Here is a 13,127-nt window from a genome sequence, read left to right on the forward strand (position 1 = left end):
TCAGAAACATGGGCCTTCTCAAGTCTTTGAGATCAGAGCTATTGAGAAAAGACTGTCACTTAATTTACTGGTGGCTGATACATAAGTGTGCAAACGTGCACACACACAACTAGATGTTTTATTTCCTCTCAGCCTAACTTCCTGATTAGGGATGAATAAGGTGAATTCCATGATCTCAGATTCAGCTCAGTGTGACTATTTGGTAAATGCAGGGAGAAAGGATGAAGAAATATGCTCCTGGATTTTATGTAGGAGAAAGTGAGACACATGCAGCGTCCTCTGCAAATGTGACAAACGTGAGCAGGCTTTCATCATTGGAGTTCTTAATAATGATTCTGGTCCCTGATCTCATCAAACTGACCAATGAGAAGAGGTTGCAGTGAAACTACAGAAGTTCATCCTCACCCTCCAACTGATGCAGCAATAGCTGAAGTAGACGATCAGTCATAGCCAAGCCGATCAATAACAGAATCTAAGTTTTCACTGATTACTTTATTCGTGTTTTTAAGAAAGCTGCTGAGGGACTTCCCTGGTGGCCCAGTGGCTAAGACTCCACGCTCCCAGCGTAGGGGGCTGGGATTTGACCCCTGGTCAGGGAAGTAGATCCCACATGCACCAACTAAGACCAGTTCGGTTCAGTCGCTCAGTCGTGTCCAACTCTTTGCGACCCCATGGACTGCAGCACTCCAGGCTTCTCTGTCCATCACCAACTCCTGGAGCTTGCTCAAACTCATGTCCATCCAGTCTGCGATGCCATCCAACCATCTCATCCTCTGTCGTCCCCTTCTCCTCCCGCTTTCAATCTTTCCCAGCATCAGGGTCTTTTCAAATGAGTCAACTCTTCGCATCAGGTGGCCAAAGTATTGAGAGTTTCAGCTTTAGCATCAGTCCTTCCAATGAATATTCAGGACTGATCTCCTTTAGGATAGACTGGTTGGATCTCCTTGCAGTCCAAAGGACTCTCAAGAGTCTTCTCCAACACCACAGTTCAGAAGCATCAATTCTTTGGCACTCAGCTTTCTTTAGGGTCCAACTCTCACATCCGTACATGACTACGAGGAAAACCAAAGCTTTGACTAGACGCACCTTTATTGGCTAAGATCTGGCGCTGCCAAATAAATAAAATAAATACTTCTTTAAAAACAAAAAACAGTCCCCAGGGACCGGCGGAGGCCAGCCGCGGGAGGAGCGGGCCAGGATCAGGAGCCCCGGGGAGTCGGGAGCCCGCTTCCGGCTAGAGCGCCGGCCGCGCAGCCAAGTCCGCAGAGAGCTGGGCGCCTGCGGCCGCGCGGGGGCGCCTGGGAGCCCGGAAGTCCGCCGTGGGCTGCGGGCCCCGAGGCGGCGCGGGGGCTGCCGGGAGCCCGGAAGTCCGCGGATGGCGGTGGGTCCCGGCTGCCGGGCGGTCCGGGGCTGCCGGCCAGGTAAGCGCGCTCCCGGCCTTCCGGGGCATGGCCGTCCGGGCAGGGGCCGCGGTCGCCGGCGCAGCCGTGGTGGCGGTGCTCTCGGCCGCGCTGGCGCTCTACGGGCCGCCGCTGGATGCAGGTACTCGTCCGCGGGCCCGGGCGGGGGGCGCCGCCGTGGGGGCCCCTGGGCGTGTGGAGGGGGGCCGCCGAGTGACCCCGAGGGCCCGGCCTCGGCTGCTGAAGAGGAGGGCGGAGGACAGGGTGCACCGGCCGAGCGCGTCCTCGGTGTTCGGGGTGGTGGTTCGTCACGAGTCTGAGGAGAGGGTCTTCAGGGCGTCGGTTGGCCCGTCGCCTCCCTGGTCACGACGGCGTGGGGAGCCTGCTGCCCTCCGCCGTGGCAGAGGGGGGCTCTGGCCCAGGCTCCCCCTAAAGGGGCCGGACCGCGGAGACGCGCGCTGGCCGTGCCCCTCGTCAGCGGGCAGCCCGGGGCAGAGCCGTGGGGGGCTGTGCACCCCAGTTGCCTCAGCTGCGGCGCTCCCTCAGGCACGCCAGCCCAGGCCCGCCCCCCTCACCACGGTTTTGTTGGTGGTGGTCGCTGTTTGTCTAAAATCCATACTGCCATGGTCTAGCAAGACTTCTCTTTGAGTCTTCTTGAGGTTTCATCATTAGGCCGACCTGCTGAACTTTTTACTAGAGAAAGAAACAGAACCGCAGGTCACTGACTTCCCCTCAAGGCCGTAGGGCATCTCCAGGTTAATTTGAAGATTGTTGTCAGGGGTTCCACATTAGCCACAGTTCACATGGAGTTGCTGAGATTGCACAGTTGTGAGTGGCAAGTAATTCTAGAAAACAGCCCAGAGTAAAGAAATCTATTTAACTCTCCTCAGCCACATTCGTTGAACACAAACAAAAACCAGACAGGTTTGACCTGTTCCTCCAGATTCAGAATTGTGTGAAGACAAATTGCTTAATGGGGTAAATTTCAAGTTGCCTCTCCTCAAGGCCTTTTTATCCTTAGGTTTGTGGTGTGTATGTTTCAGTATTTCTGTGGGAAAGTACAAATGGTGTATATTAGAGAGCTAGCTGAAACTTGCTTTTCTGTGGAGTGTAGGGAAATTTTATTGATCTTCCTTTGGCTCTTTTCAGGAACACGTATTCATCTCAGCTGAATGTTACAGATGAGCAATGTGGGTTGTGCTTTGCATTCATACAGTTGCAGTTAACTAAAACTACTGTACTTCTCAACAGTGATATGCTTTTTTTTTTTTCAGCAGTGATTTTTTTTTTTTTAACCCATCACAGATTGCTTTCAGAAGGCACATCAGAAGGATTTGACTTGTCTTTTGGTTGGTCGTGTGATTGATTTTTTAAAAAAATTAAATTTTTTTTTCTGCCTGAAAATGACAGCATTTTGGTGAAAGCGTGTGTTCTGCTCAGGATTATCCATTCATAACCGTGGCGTCTTTGCAGGTCTGTCTCTGAGTCTGTTTCCTCATCTGTAAAAGAAGGATAAGCTGGCTTCTGGTGAAGAGTGAACCACGATGCCTTTAATTCATCAGACATTTACTGAGTGGCTTATTTTGTGCCATACTCTGTCCAAGGTGGTTGAGGGTGGAGTCCAGCCCTTAAGTCACAGGTGGGAACCCTACCTACAGCATTCTGCGGAGGTAGAGGGGTAGTCTTAGGGGTGTTTTTTGTGTAGCTAGGTGCTTAGATTAAAGTAATGGTAACTGATAAACCCAGAACATTGTAAGGAACCCAGAGTAATCCTCGGGTGACTGCTAAGTTTGGGTTCAGTGTCCAGTCTTTAGAAAGCAGCTGTGTTTACTGTTCCGGGGTGTTTGGAGGGGCAGCCATTCTCTGGTGGACTCTTATTGGCCAGTCATGTTGAAACAGGTGCCTGGAGAGCACCTTGACCGCACAGACGGCCGTCAGTGGTCCGCAGGGCCGCCCTTAAATTCTCCTGTAACAGCTCAGGTTACTGTCCTGCAGCTGGCCGCGGCGCCCACGCAGCTGTGTCTCACCGTCACTGTGCACAGTGGGAAGGCAGCGCGTGGCTGGGAACTCCGGGTGCAGACAGGACTGGTGGGGGGAGGAGTGAGAGCTGATTGTTGGCCCAGCACCTCGGTGGCCTGTCAGGCTGGGCTGGAATCGAGGGTCAGTGGCTAGGCTGACGGCTGAGCAAGCCTTCTTGTGCCTTTTCATAGCCACAGGTTTACAGTGGTTCTGTTTGGAGTTTTAATCCTGTGTTGACTTGAAAGAAAGTGGGAAGGTGTTTGATTGGATGGTAGTTAATATTCTTTTTACATCTTGGGTCTAAGCATCTGATGTATCAACTAAGGAGGCATTTACATCTACTCACTAAAGAATATTACTTGAATAATTTTGTTGAATGAGAAGTAGAACAGTACGAGCAATATTAAGATAAAGCTGTTTTACCATATGGAGCTGACTCAGCTTCTGGTCTTCACTTGAACTTATGACCCACGTGTAGTTTTTCTCCACTGCTGAAATAATGGGAAGATAAAAACATTGGATGCCTTTTTTGTGAAAGTGTTGTTCGTATCAGCAAAGATCCTATAATTCTAAAGAAAATGTGTGCTTTATTATCTGTTCATACATTGGGCTCTACAGAACATAGAATTTCTCTCACTTAAGATGTTTTAAACAATATGGCAAAACATACAGCACAGGAAGTTTTTCAAGAAAGACCGATTAAAATTAGCTGTTTATAGACAGTTCAGGGATCAGACTATTTTAAAATGCCACTTTGGGGACTTAGCTGGCTGTCCTGTGGTTAAGATTCCATGCTTCCACTGTGGGGGGGGCCCAGGTTCGATCTCGGGTCAGGGAACTAAGATCCTGTGTGCTTTATGGCATGGCCAGAGAAGTGAAAAACCACTTTGAGCCCAGTGTAAGATGTGTTCTTCATTTAGAATGCCATTTCCAGGTTGATTAGATACTTGATTAGTAACTAACTGAGCATGGGAGCCAAGACTAGAAAACTAAACTGGGAAGGACATGAACCTGTCTGGCTTGAATAGACAGTGGAAAGTAACAAAGAGGGAGGGGAGACCTAATAAGCTTGCAGGAAGATTGTGGTGAAATTTGTGTAGCTCAGTAAATAATAGTGCATTTAGGAAAGCTTTCTGAAGGGTTAAGTAGACTTCCGAGACTTCTGATACATTTCAAAGTAAATCTGGTACTTAACCATATGTGTTAAGTGTTGTGTTGTTATTTCTAAACCTCATTTTCTTATGGAAATGAAATAAACCACTGAATAAAAGTCTGCAGCATTCATGTTAAGTCAGCTTTGGGAAGTATTTTGATAAGTGTCTCTGTTTTTTATATATATTGATAGCTGTTTACCTTTCTGAACATTTTCCTGTTTTTCAGTGTTAAAAAGAGCATTTTCGCTGCATAAAGCACACTCAATAAAGGACATGGAGAATACTTTACAGCTGGTGAGAAACGTGGTACCTTCTCTAACCACCAAGAAGCACAAAGGGCAGGATGGAAGGATCGGCGTGGTGGGAGGCTGCCGGGAGTAAGTGGTGCATCATCTACCTGTCCATCTGTCTGTCGGTCAGGAATCATTTCCAAGTTTCGGCTGATACTGTGACAGTGTTTTTCCATGAGGAACATTTGACTGAACAGCAGAGAAAGCAGGGGGTCCTGACTGGGCGAGGTGGCCGTGGCCTCCGCTCACCGTGCTCTCAGGGGCTGGGTCCTGCCCCTGGGACACCGGCCAGTCCCGGAGCTCTGGCCTTGAGCACACTCCCTCTCTGCAGAGGCCTTGGGCGAACTCTCCCTGGCTCCTGAGACCTCCAGAGTTTTTGCTTTTTGGTTTTCCCCCAACACGCATCGCCACCCGTCCTCCTTGCCAGCAGAACCCCGGTCCTGTTCAGTTGGTGTTGCATTTTCTCTTTCTTGTACCTGCGGGCATTTCCGGTAAATCCGGTGCTTTCTGTGTCTGTATTAGTCTAGAGAGAGGTGTCAGTTTTATAATATTAAGTCGTCTCATCAAGTGTATATCTCTGCTATACTTTAATAGGTTTAAATTTTTCCCTGTAGAGTTATCATGTGTTTTTATACAGTTAATTCCTAGAAAGTTTATGATTTTTGCTGATATTGTAGATGCTATTATATTTTGCAGTTAATTATTCCTGGAATTGAAAGAAGTTTTTTTCAGTTGATGGAAATCTTGCTGAACTAGTATGTACTAGGAGATAATTTTTCTGTTGAGGTCTGGATAATGCTTGCCTCATTCTGACTTTTGACTGTAAATATTTCCTTAGGTACACTGGAGCCCCCTATTTTGCAGCAATCTCAGCTCTCAAAGCGGTATGTTTGCTTATAGCTTCTTTGTTAGAGTTTTTTTAGTGCAAGTGTCAGATCATTTAAATATGACTGCAGCAGATGTTTTCTGATAGAAATCTTGGTAACGTTTCAGGTAACCTTGGGTGAGAGACACCTTTTAATCTACCCTGACCTTTTGTGTGGCCACAGGGTAACTCAGATGGGGACTTATTTTTCTCTAAGTTTTATTAGCAGTGCCCCTTGCCACGGTGACCCCGGGCTGCCTTTTCAGGCCTCACACAGCGGTGGACACCTTTTCACCGTGGCCACTGCCCGGGCGTTTTGATCTCGCGCATCCCGAGGGCCTGGTGGCCCGGGGATCTTAAGGTGGACCCTGCAGCCCACAGGCCTCATGGTGACGCCGTCTGGCTGGTGGTGACCTGCCCCTTCTTCAGCCGCTCAGTCGCGTCCGGCTCTTTACGACGCCTGGACTGCAGCACACCAGGCTCCTCTTGGGTGGCAGCAGTGTCCACCTTTCACTCCAGGCCTTTCCCAGGCTCTGCCGCTGGCCAGGGCCTTCTCAGCCGCCTCCTGGCGGGGTCGAACTGCAGCGGTGGGCGCTCCTGTGGACCGTGCTGGGGTCGGGGCGGTTGTAGCCGGGCCGCGCGCTCTGGGCGTCTGTCAGGCGCATCTCACCTGAGCCGCCTGCTGTGCCCCTCCCCAGGGCGCGGACCTGTCCCACGTGTTCTGCACCCAGGAGGCCGCGCCCGTGATCAAGTCCTACAGCCCGGAGCTGATCGTGCACCCCGTTCTGTGAGTGGGGCGGGGCCGCGGGTGCGCGTCAGGCAGGTGCGATTGTTCGTAGCTGGTGGTGGGCAGTGGCTCAGGGCGTGGTGTCCGGTGAGGCCCGCAGACACGGGGTGGGCGGGGAAAGGATGTAGGAGCCCACGCTGGAGGCGCTCAGCGTGGGTGCTCAGGCCGGGCCAGGGGACCGCAGAGTCTCCAGGCCACGCGGTGCAGGTCGTGAGCGTCATCGTAAGGGCTTTGGCTTTGACTTACGTGAGATGGGAGCCCACAGTTTCTTCAAGTGCCTGCCTAGCTTTGTGAACGTCACAGAGGCTCTGTGGAGCCTGAGGCTTTTAAAGGCTCGTCGGGCCACCGTGTTGAGAATAAGCCCCTGGGGCCCAGGAGTGGAGGGGTCCCACTGGGAGGCTCGTCGGGTCCTGGGGGCGCCCTGTGGAGGAGAAGGGCCGGGTGGATGGTGTTTAAAGCGGGAGGCAGGGGTGTGTGTGGGTGGGAGGACCTGGTGTGCAGGCAGCAGGGAGCAGACGGGTGGGGGGTGGTGGGCGTGGAGGAGGCCAGAAGGGTGTCCTGGGACAGGAAAAGGACCCTGGGGGACATCTGCCAGACGTCTGTAGTGTCATCAATAAAGGAAACGAATACGTGAACATAAGCCGTTGGTGCGTCTCCTCCTTGTTCAGAGACAGCCCCGACGCTGTCCGCGATGTGGAGCAGTGGCTGCCCCGACTGCACGCCCTGGTGGTGGGGCCCGGCCTCGGCAGAGATGACGCTCTTCTGGAGAACGTCAAGGTAGCCTTGGGCTCTCCCAGGAGACCGCTCTGATTGTGGGAAGTCTGAAGTGTTTCCTGTGACGCTCGTGGTGGAGGAGTTGGGGTTAGGGGACAGAGGAGGAAGGGGAGTGAGGAGAGACGCATGTAGAATAAGACCGCGCTGGGTGGGTCCCCTCTGGGGCGCGGGCCCTCCTGCTGTGGCCTGGGCGGTACTGCGGGTCCCGCCGCAATGCGGGTCCCAGTCTGGGCTGAGCAGCGTTCACGGTGGCCCTGCTCTGGTCAGGCTCGTGGTGCCCCCCCGCCGGGGCCGCCGACAGCCTGTTCGGCTTGTGGTCTGGCACTCCCGTGAGGGCGGCATGCCCCCTGTCACAGAGAGCCACGTCTGCGGAGCGCCCTGCAGGGGCCCAGTCGGCACGGGACTCGGAACAGCTGGTACCGGGGGCGGCCCTGTCACCCTGACCCAGGGGACGTGATGATTGCAAAATGTTGCAGTCATGATGGCTGCAAACTACGCTTTAAATGAATGAATTGAATGGCATGTAAAAATCTCAGTAAAATTCAAAAAAAGCAATTTCCTTGCTACATGCCAACCTCAGGGATGTAATTTAGTTTCTCTGGGATTCAGTTTCCTGCTTTTCTTTTCAGCAATTTTAGCAAGATTTTTACATGGCATACAATTCATTCATTTAAAGTGCACGGTTGCATGGCTTTTAGGGTACTCACAGAGTTTGCAGCCATCACCACAGTCAGTTTTAGGACAACTGCATGAGGCCAGAAAAGAGCCTCATTCACTGTTAATGGTTATAGTCACTCCTTTAAAAACACAGAAAATGTGACTTACGAGAAGTGCGTAGAAACAGAAGAGCCGGGCGCTTCTTAAGACGTCAGATTTCTGACCCCGAATCCCGAGGGTCCGTAACTGTTAGGATTAGGAGATGCCAGCTTGGAGTCGGCCTCCATGGACTGGCGTGGGACCCAGCAGTGGTCGTGGTTCCGTGGCTCGTGTGTTCAGGGTCCCATGCCGGCCCTACAGAGGGGCTTTTCCGATTGTGTTTTGCACTTGTTTTATGATTTCCTGTGTGTGTGTTGATGGCCTGGTGTGGAATCTGTCAGAACTGCTGTTTCTTTCAGCTTTCCTCAGGTGACGGGCTCAGTGCTCAGCTGCCTTCCTTTCTTGCAGGGCATTCTAGAAGCGTCCAAGGCCAGGGGCGTCCCCGTGGTCATCGACGCGGTGAGTGTGGCCCCTGCCCTGCCCCTCTTCACCGCGGCCCCCGCGGCCGCCCCTGAGTGACCTGAGTCCTCGTCTGCAGGACGGGCTCTGGCTCATCGCCCAGCAGCCGGCGCTCATCCAGGGCTACCGGAAGGCGGTCCTCACCCCCAACCACGTGGAGTTCGGCAGACTGTCCGAGGCTGTGGTGAGTCAGTCAGCCACCCAGGCGGGCGACTGCGTGCACTCCAGGGCATCCTCCGGTCAGTGTCCCTGACGGGGTGAAGCTGGGTGGTGGACTCTGGGGTCAGCCCGGCCTCCGGGCCCCCCAGGCAATTGCTTTGTCCCTGCCCTGTGTCCCCTCCTCTTAACAGGTGGGGTGGGATGGGGTCCACGTCACAGGGTTTGTGAGGACGAGATCAAACCGCACGGCTGACCCCACAGCGTGGGGTTAGGTGCTGCCGCCTGCACGCTGCTGAGAACCGGAGGGTCGGTCAGCACGGTTCCTCCACACGTGCGACTCCGCCTCCGTGGATTCAGCCAGCCTGAATTAAGACAGCCCACATGTAAGGACCGCGCCATTCACACTGAAATTGTTGACAGGCCAGTTGCGTCTGTCCATCCAGCGTCCTTACGTGTTCGTGCCCACGCATGTCGCTCTTCATCCTTCTGCGCTGCGTCACTCGGGTAGACCTCCAGACTCCCTGCCGTGGGCCGGGGGCCTGACTCCACCGGGACAGGTCGGGGCGGGCGCCCTGCGGTGTTTCTGCCCTGAGCACCGTGTTGGTGTCTGCCTGGAGCACAGATGGCCTGGGCCTCAGGGCCAAGCTCGGTCAGCAGGTGCCGGGCAGGCCCCCAGATGAGTCGGGACCTGGGCAGACGGGCTCTTTGTGTCCAGTGAGGACGTGTCTGTGCTCCTGTCTAGCTGGGGGCGCCCCTGGATGGCGGGGACCGTCATGGAGCTGTGCTGAGACTCAGCCAGGCCCTGGGCAATGTCACCGTGGTGCAGAAGGGGGAGCAGGACGTGATCTCTGACGGCGAGCAGGGTGAGTGGCCGCAGGCCTCACACCGCGTGTTGGCCGGCTGGTACGGCCACGCTGGGCACCAGCCCCAGGAGGATCGCTTGCCCCAGACCTCAGGGAGCCTGTCTGTCCTGTTCCTCGGTCTTCTGCACGGGGAGGTGGCCGCAGTGGGGCGTGCTGGCCCGGGCTGACCGCGGCGTGGCGGCTTACGCTGTCCCTGCTGTGTGTGGTGGCCCAGGGAGGGCCGTCCCCTCACTGCAGACAGACGCGGGTGCTATGTCTCCCTGCTGCTCGTTCAGTCTACTGCGGCGCCCAGAAAGTGGGGACCCCGAGGAGCGGCCGGGGGTGCGGGAGCCCCCAGGCACCAAGTGCAGCCTTGGGGGCCGCCGGCAGCTGTGTCCTCCCCAGGGCTCCGGGCGCAAGGCCTCTGCTCCCTGCAGAGTCCTCCCGGCCCGCACCCCGCAGACTCCTCCCACCGTCCCAGTCCCCCAGTGGCATCGGACTCACACTACACACACGTACTGACCACACATGCACGTGCACACCCGCGCACTCACACACACACACACTATACACACCACACATGCACACTCACACGCTCTCACACACTCCATACATATGTACTCACCACACACATGCACGTGCACACCCACATACACACACCACCACGCACTCACACACCACACATGCACGTGCACACACGCACACTCGTGCACACATACACTCAGCACACACTCCATGCACGTGCACACACGCACACTCACACATGCACGTGCGCACACACGCTGCACAGGAGATGCAGCGAGCATTCTCCGAGGGACCCTGAGGCTGTGGGTTCTTCGGATCCTAGAAGGTGCTCTGAACCCTGACACAGTCAGAGTCACGATGGCTTCAGACACTTTCAAAGAAACGAAAACTTCTCACAGTGCAGACAAGTCCCAGCTGGGGCACCAGCAGCTCCAAGTCTCCTAGTGGACGAGGTGCCCTGGGGGTGGGTGAGCTTGTCCCCTCAGACCCCGGGTGCCGGTTGGGGGCCGCCTCCTGCCGTGCCCGCCTGGAGAGGCGGCCCCGTGGGGACGGCGGGGAGAAGGGGTGCAGGGTGCCCCCAACGCGTCCGCTTCTCCGCAGTGCTCGTGTGCAGCCAGGAGGGCAGCGGCCGCAGGTGCGGGGGGCAAGGGGACCTCCTGTCGGGCTCCCTGGGCGTCCTGGCGCACTGGGCCCTCCGCGCGGGCCCTGAGAGGACTGGCGGGTAAGTCCCATCTCGGCCCTCTTGCTTGAGCGGCTCGTACGTGTAGTAAGCAGCAGACTGTGATGCTCCTGGTGAAACACTGGTGTCACGGGGAGGGCTCCCAGGGCTGGCCAGGTTGATCCCTGACACTGGTCTGGCTGCAGGAAGCAGCCCCACCCCCTGGCTTGACGGCCTCCGGGCAGCGATGGTTCTCCCTGCTCCCCTCCCTGCTGGAGGGGGAGACGCTGCCCGGGGCTCTGCAGCGCCTGCCCTCAGAACAGCTGTCATGGTGTGGGACACGGAGGTCGGGGGGGCTCCTGTTGGCAGATGAGTCTCCACGAGGCGGCCGGGCTGAGCTGGGGGCCCTCCCCAGATGGTGTAGAGGGAGCTGGGGCACCCCCGCCCCTTGGAACCTAGGCCTCTGCTCTCTGCACCCATCCTGGCCACAGTGATGGTGCCAGCCTGCAGGGTCACCGCACACCCATGGGATGTGTGCAGACAGCGTGCTGGCAGGTCCAGTGACCTGATGAGCAGGTGTCCCCGGGGGTCTCGGCGACATAGTAAGCAGGTGTTCCCCGGGGGGTCTCAGCGACATGGCGAGCAGGTGTCTCGGGGGGTCTCGGTGACGTGATGAGCAGGTGTCCCGGGGGGTCTCAGTGACACAGCGAGCAGGTGTCCCCGGGGTCTCAGTGAGGTAGTGAGGTGTCCCCGACCTCGGCATCCTCCAGGTCCTAGAACACAGCGGGCGCTGACGCTGGCCAGGTGCTGTGTGTGGTCACCTGGGGCGATTGCCGTGTCGACCCTTCCCACACGCACAGCTGTTTCTGATGCTCGTCCATCGGGATCGTCCATATCCCGGTTGCCGGTTGTGTTCACTGTAGGGAGGCTATCTCAGAGGCCCTTAGACTCGAGCTTGCCAGTGTGGGTCCCGGGGCGGCAGGCGGGACCCGCGGGGTGCGGGGCCACCCCTGAGACCTCTCCCCGCAGGCCCAGCCCGCTGCTCGTGGCCGCCTTCGGCGCCTGCGCCCTCACCCGGCAGTGCAGCCAGCAGGCCTTCCAGAAGCACGGACGTGCCACCACCACCTCCGACATGGTCGCCGAGGTCGGGCCCGCCTTCCGCAGGCTCTTCGAGGCCTGAGCCGGAGCCGCTGGAGGGCGGGTGCCATCTGCCCAGGTCCCCCGAGAGGTCTACGCTCTGCAGGTTGACACAACACCAGTTTGGAGCATAGCACTTTCTGCCGAAACTGATACGGAACGGTGTTGGTGAACTTTCCTCAGCCTCTCTGCAGCATCAGAAAAGAACACAGAGAATCGTGTGACGAGATGGTCTGACGGCGGCTCAGCCGGGCTGTGGGCTCCGCTGCTGCCTGGAGCGGACCCCGCGTCTGAACATCGTGTTCCTGTGAGAAGGGCCCTCGTTACTGGGTCTCTTGGGGGTCCCATCTCTCATTCCCAAGTGTGTGTGAATCATGTTTTCTTTTTAAGTTGAGGACCCGCATAGGCTGTGGTGGTCATTCTTTAGCTCCTTTTTATGTTTCAAACGGTAATTAGGTTGGACACATCTGGGCAGAAATATTCAGCATCAGTTGGTTAGGCTGAAGTGTCCCAGAAAAGTCAGCAATCTGTCAGCACTGGAGATCTGCAGCCCCCTGGGAAACCACCGAATGCAATGACACACCCCGGCCCCCGAGTGTGCAGGGCGGCTCTGGGACACCTCACTTTCACGTGTCCGTGCAAAGGCGTGTGTGGTGACGGGCCCCCATGGGGAGGGGCGCCCAGGGCTCCCAGGTCAGGTCCCAGGTGGGGCCCAAGCTGCCCTCCACCTGCTGGTGGGCAGGACAGCGGGGCCTCTGCCTCGGGGCGGGGTGGGGGGTGGTGCTCTCAGGAACGTTCTGGAGAGTCTCTGCACTGAGTTTTCTCGCCGGCTTCGGGTCAGCCTGTGTGTGGCGGTCTGTGTGGCCCGTGCTCAGTGGCCCGTCTCATTTCTCCGTGGGGTCAGTCACAGCGCGTGCCCTTGAGTGCACCAGCCATACGCTTTCTGTGGGGCAGGCCTGATCTGTGTCCGCTGTCCTCAGCGATCCCTGCTCTGTGGTTGCACAAAAGATCCCCCTTTCTTTGAACAGCTTGGACGTAAGATATTTTTAAAGTTGGGGATCACTTACATCTAATCGTAGAAAAGCTTCACTACTGTCACAGACCTTTCTTCCTTTGGGGAATTACACCTAAATCATGGTCGTTATTAAAAGGCAAATGTGGTTGATTTCACTGGAGAGTTGTGTATTTTTTTCTCTAACAAACAGCCAGAATTCACCTTCAGTTTGGTCCTCAGCGAGGACATTCTTAGACACGAGGGGCATGGATACACAGATGCCCACCAGCTGACGGTACAGTTCACGG

At 56.0% G+C, this 13,127-nt stretch overlaps 1 protein-coding gene across 4 annotated transcripts; it reads left to right on the forward strand.

Annotated features, from left to right (window-relative positions):
- The first annotated feature begins 1,287 nt into the window (after nucleotides 1-1,287).
- NAXD (NAD(P)HX dehydratase) lies at nucleotides 1,288-12,995 on the forward strand. Of its 4 annotated transcripts, none has more exons than XM_065902411.1 (11): nucleotides 1,360-1,421; nucleotides 2,874-3,039; nucleotides 4,800-4,950; nucleotides 5,702-5,747; nucleotides 6,427-6,515; nucleotides 7,184-7,292; nucleotides 8,454-8,504; nucleotides 8,584-8,688; nucleotides 9,406-9,526; nucleotides 10,631-10,751; nucleotides 11,718-12,995. In XM_065902411.1, the coding sequence occupies exons 3-11, from the start codon at nucleotides 4,847-4,849 to the stop codon at nucleotides 11,866-11,868; spliced, it is 897 nt and encodes a 298-aa protein (XP_065758483.1). In that variant the 5' UTR covers nucleotides 1,360-1,421; nucleotides 2,874-3,039; nucleotides 4,800-4,846; the 3' UTR covers nucleotides 11,869-12,995. The 4 variants fall into 4 exon arrangements, with proteins under 4 accessions (XP_065758481.1, XP_065758480.1, XP_065758483.1 ...); XM_065902410.1 differs by having other exon boundaries at nucleotides 1,411-1,542; XM_065902409.1 differs by lacking the exon at nucleotides 2,874-3,039 and having other exon boundaries at nucleotides 1,288-1,421.
- Nucleotides 12,996-13,127: the final 132 nt, after the last annotated feature.

Source organism: Muntiacus reevesi, chromosome 11 (assembly GCF_963930625.1).
Source record: "Muntiacus reevesi chromosome 11, mMunRee1.1, whole genome shotgun sequence".
NCBI classification, from domain to species: Eukaryota; Metazoa; Chordata; class Mammalia; order Artiodactyla; family Cervidae; genus Muntiacus; species Muntiacus reevesi.

Coding starts and splice junctions, on each gene's coding strand:
- NAXD (XM_065902408.1), top strand. CDS start 1,449: ATGGCCGTCCGGGCAGGGGCCGCGGTCGCCGGCGCAGCCGTGGTGGCG. Junction 4,951..5,701: donor GTGGTGGGAGGCTGCCGGGA/GTAAGTGGTGCA, acceptor ATATTTCCTTAG/GTACACTGGAGCCCCCTATT. Junction 9,527..10,630: donor GATCTCTGACGGCGAGCAGG/GTGAGTGGCCGC, acceptor GCTTCTCCGCAG/TGCTCGTGTGCAGCCAGGAG.